This window comes from Macrobrachium nipponense, chromosome 1, assembly GCF_015104395.2.
Source record: "Macrobrachium nipponense isolate FS-2020 chromosome 1, ASM1510439v2, whole genome shotgun sequence".
Taxonomy (NCBI): Eukaryota; Metazoa; Arthropoda; class Malacostraca; order Decapoda; family Palaemonidae; genus Macrobrachium; species Macrobrachium nipponense.
The window spans coordinates 3,383,026-3,393,816 of record NC_087200.1 but is presented as its reverse complement, the minus strand read 5'-3'; the positions used below and the strand labels follow the sequence as shown (position 1 = coordinate 3,393,816).

General features: G+C 37.6%; 1 protein-coding gene across 2 annotated transcripts in view; it reads left to right on the top strand.

The window, feature by feature from the left end:
* Positions 1-10,791, top strand: part of LOC135219099 (repulsive guidance molecule B-like) — a 317,762-nt gene that overhangs the window by 210,549 nt on the left and 96,422 nt on the right. For both annotated transcript variants that reach the window (XM_064255539.1, XM_064255540.1), the window contains exon 3: positions 3,991-4,478. In XM_064255539.1, coding sequence (XP_064111609.1) covers positions 3,991-4,478 — 488 coding nt within the window. The remainder of the gene's footprint in view (positions 1-3,990; positions 4,479-10,791) is intronic.

Sequence of the window (10,791 nt, the reverse complement as noted above, 5' to 3'; positions counted from 1 at the left end):
TCGAGTTTTCGAGCGTCTTTTTCCGGCTTCGATGAATTCTTCCTTTACAAGGCCGTTCTGTAGCTGCCAGAGAGAGAGAGAGAGAGAGAGAGAGAGAAGAGAGAGAGAGAGAGAGAGAGAGAGAGAGAGAGGGACTTTCAGATGTTTTCTTGGGGGACCAAACATTTCTGAATATGCAGTACCCCTATTTTGTATCTCTGGCTCTTCCTGTTGCAGGAGGCCATGTCGACCAAAGAGAAGTAGTACCATAACATTGGAAAACCTTTATATTATATATGTCCGTTTGGATCTGTTGTAATAAAGGCCTGGGAGTCCACCCGCATCTTAGTCCTTAATGTCCTGAACTAACGTAGGCTTAAAATGGCTAAAGACAAAGGAGTACAGTAAGACTTAATATTCAAAGGGCCTACCGTATAGCAATGGAAGATCATTGACGGAATAAGTGAACACTTAAGCAGGGATACACAAGGATTAGCAGTTAAAAGAAACGATTACCAAACTGAACAATCCGAGAGGAGCTGATTTCCACGATAGGAGTGAATGAAGGCACTGGTTGTCCCGGCAGGTGTGACAAGGCCGTCCCAGGTGAGGAGAACGACGAACTCTCTCTTGCAGCTCAACGGAAAAGAACCTCCTTCTTTAAGTGGCCTAAATTTATAGTTATTTTCGTTTTTCACTCGTGTATATATATATATATATATATATATATATATATATATATATATATATATATATATATATATAATATATACATATATATAGTATGTGTGTGTACGAGTATATATATTTAGATTTAGATTTTTGTATTGCTCTTGCACACAACATTTAACATATTACATGTGATAAAACAATATTTTATTAAGTTGGGTGGTAGGCAGTTCGTTTACTATGCATTTGAAAGTGCCAAAAACTGATAAGAAAACGAAAATCCCATTTTAATCATCTTTTAATACTTCTTCTCCTAATTCCTTTGTAACAAATATACGATTTCGTTGGGCTCAAGGATCTCCTATAATTAAACAATATTTATATTTATTTCCTAAGGCGTTCCACATTTGATGTCTCCTGTTTGAGTAACAAAGATGTGGTGGGGTTGCAGAGAGAGAGAGAGAGAGAGAGAGAGAGAGAGAGAGAGAGAGAGAGAGAGAGAGAGAGAGAGGCTAGTTTGAACAGAATTTATGTAAGCAATTCAAGTGATGTTGAGATGTTAAGCTTTGTCAAGGTTGAAATTTATTTTTTGCTCGCTTTAAATTGATTACGCCTTTGCTTTGTGTCAACTAAATTCTTTGAGATGAAAGAGGCAAGATGCAGAATGTAGTTGTTTATACCTTTCTTTCGTTTTTTTGTTTTGTTGATTTGAATTGCGTAAATGATGGTTCTTTTCTTTTTGTTTTGACGTGTAACCTGTTCGTTCGTTCATGTATTTTATTTTGCTATGATTTGTGTCATGTTGCTTTTAATTTCACCAGTATAATGACTGGACTAAAGTATGAATATTGTTTTTGGGAATCATTTATTTTATTTATTCCTTCAAGGGATTTATTACTTCAACGGGTTTATTATTATTATTATCAGGTGTTTTCGCCTTTGCATAAGGAATAATATTGAGGATTCACTGATATGATAAGGCAGAAAGTTTTTTTCACCGGTCCACGTTAAGTCGCTTTTTAGTGTAATGATGATATACCTTTGAAACCAGCAGCGAAAATAAAAGCGAAGCATAACTATACCTCACACAGTGTTAAAAGAATAAAACAGAGAAGTAAAATGGTTCCGTATGTTCTTACATGTATCATATGTACTGCTCACTTAACTTTTTAGCTACAGTAGGTAGGTAACAATGCTTATGATTATCAAAATACTACAAACCAGATTTCCTAATATAAACGCTAATATACGCAAAAGAAATATATTAAAATGTAGGAATCACTATATACAAAATTGGTGACTAGCGTTAAGTTCCCTATAAACTTATAGGATCTTTCCTAGATAGTGACAGGATCTTTCCTAAGTGAATCCCAAGGGTTTCGACCTGATACGTATCCACCTTTCCCCTTTGGAGATGACCGTAAAATCAGAAAGAAAAGAGTGTAAATATCATAAATATATATACTGACCACCAAGAAATATTAGTCCTAGATAAAGACCCGCGAAAACCCCAGGACAGATCCAACTTGTGACTCAAGCTTGATATTTTATATGTTATGGTTCAGTGTATTGAATGCTGTTTTATGTGTACAAAAGGTATAGGTGAAATGGCCCAGAATCATATTTACAATAGATAATTGCTGAATCAGAAAATTAAATATACTAAAAAACCTTTGGATGATAACTTTTGTGTGTTTCTGGAGTGCTCTATGATAGCGTCCAGCTCTGTTAACTCATGTTATGGATCTTGCTGAAATAATTTTTTTTTTTTTTTGCGTATAGGAAAAGCATTATAAATTGTAATAGAGCTGTCCAGCATAACCTTTAAGATAACCCAAAACAAATTAACCTAAAAATGTACTCTTATATTCTCCTATCTGTCTCCGTGCTAGCGATCGTTTTACATAATGTCATTTTAAGCCTTTGAAACGTAATTGTGATAACACCGTTCAAAACACGTCGAAATCCGATGGAACGCCCGTCTGCCTACGCCTAGCTTACAGTCTCTCTCTCTCTCTCTCTCTCTCTCTCTCTCTCTCTCTCTCTCTCTCTCTCTCTCTCTCTCATTATTGTTAATGTAATATGACACCTTTTAAAGGTATTTCATAGCAATATTAATTATATGAAATAAGCTCGGATGACGAACATTGCTTACCTGTCTGTATCTCTGTATATGCACAGCCTGCCGGAGGCAATCCATTAGTGTCAAAGACACCTCGATATCGTACTTTTAAACGAAATAAAAAACGAGTGAAGTTTTTTAGCTAAAACCAAAAGTCGACCACTATTATAAGTTTACTGCAATGTTTGTCTGAGAACGTGCACGGAAAAAAGAAAATCAACTGTTTTCCCTTAATCAAGAAAAAAGAGCAATTTGCTCGCTATTTTACTGACTTGATTATCCATATGCACTTTCCCTTATATTTAAACTTTCATTGTATTTCCACATCGGCTTATCGACTGTCTTTCTTCAATCTCACTTGAACTGATGTTAACAAGTTCGAGTTCTTTTTATGGACTCAGTTGCATCACGAAGAATTCTTTTCTCTTGGGAAAGGATCTCACATGGCTGCAGACTATTTTCAATGTTCCAGAAGTAAAACCTTAAAGAGATCTTTGAGGTCTTTAGGGATGTAGTGCAATAGTTTCCAGTGATACTTCTTCCCGTCACATTTTTTTTTTATTCACGCATACATACTTGCATTCATATGTATACAAACGTACTAACGTGTACGTCAAGAGCCCGAAGAAATTAATATGAGGCATCAGTATTGAGGTACTGATGGCTTTTATTATTTCCCTCTGGCTCTCGCAATACATTTAGTCACGTGATCCTTGTGCGCCAATATATATATATATATATATATATATATATATATATATATATATATATATATATATATATATATATATATATCATACACATCTTCTTCCAGCTTTATCCCTATTCGACTATATTATTATATATATATATATATATATATATATATATATATATATATATATATAATAAAAGAATGAAAGAGATCCATTAAAACACTTCGGTTTAAAGCTAAGGACTGTCATCCGGTAGTCCGACCTACTTGATAAGGGTGGTGTCAGACCACCGAAATATGGTCCTTACCTTTACACCAAAGTGTTTTGATGACCCTTTTATACTTGAGACGTATCCTGTTTTAACGGAAGAATTTATTTACATACATACATACATACATACATATATACACATACATAATTTCTTTGTGTGTACGTGTGTCAGTTTTCCTTTGTTTAAACCATATTCCTTTACTCTCCTTCATCCGGACAAGGGATTTCATGCGCCGTTCTCTTCCTTGTTCCCAGACGCAGGCGTGTGGGGAGCAGAATGTGAGTTGGAGGCCTGCACCGAGGCCTACATGAACGACAAGCGGGGAATCATCGAGGGCCCGACCATCGAGTACTGCTCCTTGGTGTACCGCTACATCCAGTGTACCACCGAGTACCGCAGCGTCTGCAGGGGTTCCATCCACTACCACAGCATCCAGCAGATGCTGAACACCTTCCAGACCCGGAATAATTGTTCCGAGGTTCTGTCGGGGGGCGTCGCCCCGATGATCCCCGACGAGATCGAAGAGCCTGAGTCGACAGAGGGAGAGGGTTGTCGGTACCGGGGGAGCCTGGCCCCCGCCCTGTGTGGCCTCTTCGGGGACCCGCATCTCAAGACCTTCGACGGACAGTACATGACCTGCGGAGTGCGAGGGGCGTGGCCCTTGCTGAACACGCCCTTTCTGGCCATCCAGGTGACGAATGAGGCCGTTGGGCCTGATAATACGGCCACTGCTACGACCAAGGTGAGGTTTCTTGTCTTTATTAGTTGGTTCATCAAATGTTTCGGCCTGCAGTGTCGTTCTTTTTCGTTTCTTATACCAGCATTATCATCCTTATTGCCATTGATATATTTCGGATTTTCTTTTTAATGTTCATGAATCTTCATTTATGTATTATGATAATATTTCAGGTATGTTGTTGTTATTATTATTATTATTATTATTATTATTATTATTATTATTTTATTATTATTATTATTATTTTGAAATTACCTGAATCCCTGAATTCCAAATCTATGCCAAATATTGCTGAGGTTTATCAAAGTTTAATGAAGGCCTCTTCGGGAACGAAGCCACGAACTGCTTCTGAAACTTTCTTAATAAATCATAATATCTGACTTGGAGAACTTTCAGAGCATAATTAGACCCGAATTTCGAACTTTGTCACCGAAAGCACCGGCTAATTTCATAAGCCGATTTCAGCCTCAAGACCTTAGAAGTAAATCCGTTTAAATTGGTAGCGAGATTCAAGTTGAAGTTGAAGTTGAAGTCGGGGCAAAGCGCGATGAAGTTCCAGGTTCTTCGTGGTGGAGTGTCCAGGCGTTGTGTCGGTAGAATAGGTATTTTATAAATAAACGTGTCGTTACATTATAAAAGATGAAGGTTTCATTGCCAGTTGATGTAGCAGAGAATTGATATCAGTATAGAGAAATCATGAAGCAAAGTGAATAGCCTCTGTTAAGTGAATTATAGTTGAAGTAGATGTGACGAAATGAATAAGTGAGTTAGAAAGTGAAGGTTTTAAAGATATTTTAAGGAATCCTTTGTTAGAAGAAAACGAAATTCACTTAGCAGGTTTTTCATTCCTGAAGAATTGTTTTATGAAGGAAAGGGGATAATATGTACAACCTAATTCCCATATGTATAATGACCAAAAAATAAATTATAATAATAATAAAATTGGGCTGGAAAGGCGCGGCGTAAAAATGAAGAAAATTTTTTTCTTATTTAAGATGAGTGCGGTCCTAGTTGAGGCAACATGAAAATGAGATATATCGGGGTAAACGTATAAGGTTAAAAAAAAAATTAAGGAAATGATAAGTTTGTATGAGGTCTGACATTTGAATATTGAAGTAAAGATCCATCGCTAATTGATAATAGCACACCTTGAAACGTACGTAGATGGAAATGGTTTCCAGTCGTGGTGGTGGTCTCCCTCTTTCCTTCACATCCCTCCAGCCCATCCAATGCCTCCCTCCTCCCGCTGACTCTCTCTCTCTCTCTCTCTCTCTCTCTCTCTCTCTCTCTCACACACACACACACACACACACACACACACACACACACACACATCTCTGTATTGCGTTATATGAAATTAATATGTCTAACTAACAGAAAACAGGAGTATTAATAAACGATGAAGGATCAGAATGGGCAGATGTGACAAGCGGAGTTCCTCAGGGTTCTGTCTTTTGCCCACTCTTATTTTTTATTTACATTAGTGACATTGATGCAAGCTTCACTAGCAGGATTGCCAAATTTGTAGATGACACCAAACTAGGTGTAAATGCAGCAGACCCAGATACAGTGGTAAGTTTAAGAAATTATTTAAGAAAAAAAGGAGAATGGTCAAAATGATAACAATACCTTTTAAATTAAGAGGATAAGTGCAAAGTGTTACTAATAAGAACAAGCAACCCTCATGCCAACTACGTGCTGGTTGGGAATGACATAAATAGTGTAGTACAAGAAGAGGACATTGAAGTTATTATTACCAAAGACTTAATATCCACAAAACAGTGCATAAAACATGAGAAGAAGGCACAGAAACTAGTGAGATACATAAAAAGGCAGTTCAAATACAGAAACAAGGAAACGTAGAAGCAACTCTACACATCAATAGTTAACCTCATCTTGAATATGCAGTACAGTTTAGGTCACCAACACTAAGAAAGGACATAAATAGATTAGAAGGGGTACAAGCAAGAGCCACAAAGTTAATTCCATCCATCAGGCAAACAGGTTACCAAAGACGACTACAGAGCCTGAACAAGTATGACTTAGAAACTCGACGATTGCGAGGACAACGAATAGAAACTCTTAAAATACTGAAAGGAATAACAAAAGTAGACAGTAACCTCTTCACATTAAACCAAAAATAATGGATGAAAACTGAAACTGAATATATATAACACATCTCATTGTGGAAACTTTTTTACATACACACGATTATGTGATACATGGAATAAACTGCTACCAGAAGTTGTGAACACCAACAGTTTGGAAGAGTTTAAAAGAAAGCTAGACGAAATCATTAGGATACTATGAATGAATAGTAAAACCTGCTCCTGGAGATAAGTGAGCACACGAAGTCTCCTCGGATAGACTAACAAGTCTTTTGAGGCATCCAATTTTTGTAACTCCTTCTCTCTTCTCTCTCTCTCTCTCTCTCTCTCTCTGTGTGTGTGTGTGTGTGTGTGTGTGTGTGTGTGTGGTGTGTGATCCTTAATGAAACAAGATTTGAAGTAAATTTTACACTCGAAACCCAAAATACTCTTATTGCATTATAATGTCCATTTTACATAACAGATCTTTTGGACATTTTCTTTAGGTCTTCACGTAAATACCATTGCTAGGCTGACCACTTGTTATATTTTGTTTCTTCCGTTATAATCCGTTTTATTGATGCTACTGCTACATTTTTTTATGGTGATTGTCACCTCTCTATACTGAGAAGTATTTAAGCAGTTTCGGTGCTTCTTTATTGAATTTTACACATGGGGTAATTATTGTTGTTGGTGGTATTTATCAACATCATAATTATTGAATCACATTTCCTAAGGGAGCTGAATTACGTGTTTGTATGAGGGAGAGAGAGAGAGAGAGAGAGAGAGAGAGAGAGAGAGAGAGAGAGAGAGAGAGAGAGAGAGAGTAAGCTCATTAGCTAACCGAGGGACAGTAATTCCTTCCAATAGTAGTCACCGTAAATGGATTTCGCGGGCAAAGTTCTGCCTTTATGCGCGCAAAACTTTTTGTTTAATGACGTCATTAGCACGTCATTTAATGATGGCATTAACACGTCATCAAGAGATTAGAGGAAAGTTGCAGGGGATAAAAATGACTAAGGTCTTTTTATCCCCTAAATTATTAAAGACTGCTGCACTATTAAAATCGAGTCAGCAATGAGGCGATTTTTAAAACTTATGATTAATCAAATTGAATAGTAAAGTGGAGAGGGAGAAATTATTTTTATTGATTGATTGAGACGTAGCTCTGTTAATAACGAGGATGAATCATCTCTCACCAAGTCTATCTTTTCCTAAAGAAACGGGGAAGAAACCCGTTTGCGGTAAGTTCAAGGACTTTGAAGATAGGAATGTAATAAAATGTTGAGAACCGGGAGCGGGAGGAGGATACCAGCGCTTGGATGTAGAAGGCAGAAAGCGTTCTTCGACCAATCTAGTCCGATTACGTGATAGAGTCTTGCGTCTTCGGAAGAGCTGGAAGTCTAACTACAGAAGTCCTTCTTTGTCATCGAAGATGCAGTGCTATTTAGTTTTCAAATTAACAAAATAATTTTGATTGCTCCTCGCTATGTATGCGTCAACATCTGCTTCAAATGTTGGTGAAGGTACGCAATAGATTTTCCTTTCCTTGGTTTTGGGTGAAAGATGCCAACACAGAGAAAGAATGCTTCATATATGAAACATAGGCCTCATAAGGAAGCACGTCGTGAAACAGTGTACTGTAATATGTGTAATAGAAATTGCATTTATATTGAAAGCGTTTATTTCTCCACAAAATAAAACAAAAATGTCTCAGATTAAAGAAACGAAAACCTGGTAGTGACACGCAAAGGGGGAATTGCTTTGGTGCTCTCTCTCTCTCTCTCTCTCTCTCTCTCTCTCTCTCTCTCTCTCTCTCTCTCTCTCTCTCCAGGAAAATCTTCAACAATTTGCTAGACAGGTTTTGTATTTCCAGCTTCTGTTTGTACCAAATATATTTTTAACGGACGCCACAGAGACGTCTGTCGGTATCACCGACGGTAACAGAGCTTAGTTCGTTCTGCATATGACAAAAAAATGGAGTTGCACAGAGAGAGAGAGAGAGAGAGAGAGAGAGAGAGAATTTTGAATATTAAAGGTAAAGCAAAATGTTTACCTCTAAATTATTCATAGTTAGGCTTAAAATGTGGATGAAGTCCACGGGAATAGACTAACCATTTTCATTTATGTACATTATTTTCAACCAATTACGCCATCATCTACTTACGTATATCAGTGTTGAAGATATATATATATATATATATATATATATATATATATATATATATATATATATGTGTGTGTGTGTGTGTGTGTGCCTGTGGTGTGTGGCCGACCTAGCAAATATAGGTAAGGTGGCAAGTTTTCAGTGACTTATTACTATGCAATTTCATTATTACGTCAGCAGGAGCGTTCATGTCGAAAGCAAATATATTCGCAAATGGAAGCTTGGGGTATAATGCTTTCTTGTAGGTTATTGGCTTCTGCACAAGGAAACGGATGCATTCGTTCGGTCAGTTTGTACTTCTCAGTTAAGAAATGTATTACATTTTTACCAAGTACCATCTTTATGTTTAGGATTGTTATTTTTGTACCTTCGTATCAAACGTGTTTGTGACAACCGTTTATTAACTGTAATCCTGTTTTATTAATAATTCGAGGGTCTGTAAAATCTGGCCTACGTTAAAAGTAAAGTAAAATCGTTGTTTTTATGAACTGAACGTAACTAGTCGTGAGGTTTTTGTCAAAATAGTAGTTGAACTTAACACACTCTTTAGTCAGTGTGTTGAGTTCTCGAGAAGTTGGATAGTGTGATGCACCTTGACTTTTTTTATTCTTTTCAGCTTCGGAATTAGGCTACTAAAATCATGCAAAAAACTGTTCTTCCTACATATTGTGTGATATGTGTTATACTCCTTATCTTTTTTTATAAAAGACTGTTTTTATAGCAATGCCCGTACGCTAAATGATGTTGAAGTGCGAAGTCTTATTCTTTTTGTTTCCTAGATTTGTTGCAACGTGACAACCCCAACTTTTAAAGAGAAATTAATTCCTCGTTGAACGAGTGGATCTCGTGCTCGGCTACCAATCTGGTGGTCTGAAGTTCGATTCTCGGCTCGGCCAACGCGGAACCAGAGGAATTTATTTCTGGCGATAGAAATTTATTTCTCGATATAATGTGGTTTGGATCCCACAAGAAGCTGTAGGTCCCGTAGCTAGGGAACCAATTGGCTCCTAGCTAAGTAAAAATATCTAATCCTTCGGGCCAGCCCTAGGAGAGCTGTTCATCAGCTCAGTGGTCTGGTTAAACTAAGATATACATAACATAGCTAAGGTGGGTACACACGTGCGAACCGAACCTTGTATTGTAACCGATTCTTGTAACAAAAACGCAAGTGTGGACGGTTCCTCGAACCCGAACCCCGAACCCGCGAGGTTCGAGGCTCCGTTCGCCCTCCGTCCCGCCAATTGTCGGTTTTTGGGCCCCGAATCAAAGGGAGGTCTCTTTGAACGTTACGCCATGTGTGGACGGGACCTCTATCACGCGTAACAACAGAGGTTGCTGAACTTGTTAACACCGACTATGAACAAGGCCGTCCACAGTAGAGTCCCTTGTTTTGGTCAGTCAGTACGTATATGTCTACCATGGCTGATTAAAGTGACGAAGAGGTCCTTCAATTTATTAGTTATTACGAAGAACAGACATTACTGTGGCCAGAAACTTCTTGGAATCTCATGTCAGCGAGTAATTCCCGACCACTGTATTCTACCGTTCTAGTATATAACCTTGATTGCCACCATCTTCTTTTATTTCGCTTCATCTTCGTTAAATAATGTATATAAATATACGCGGCAGCTGCTACTTGCATGGTGGCCATCGTCGGTAAACAACCCGGACAGAGACAGACTGGTGATCGCAGTGGATTGAAATGAAGTTACGTGCTTAACGTGGTTACGGTTCGTCCTCAACATTTTGACACCTTGTAACCGTATATGCGTAACTCAGTTACACATACAAGGTTCGGCTCTCACGTGTGTACCCACCAAAATACAACATAAAGAGAAATTGTAACACGCTCAGTAAATACAAAGAACTTATGAATGGAACGCCAAGTTCTCTTTCTCTTAAAGGTGCCGAAAGCGACGTAATTGAGTTCAGTCATTGTATATATATATATATATATACATACATACATACATATATATACTCGTATATATCATTCAAATATATACCTTTTTACCATAAGCGGGCTGGTTTTATAGGATAAATATTAGCTTTAATAGTCAATTAC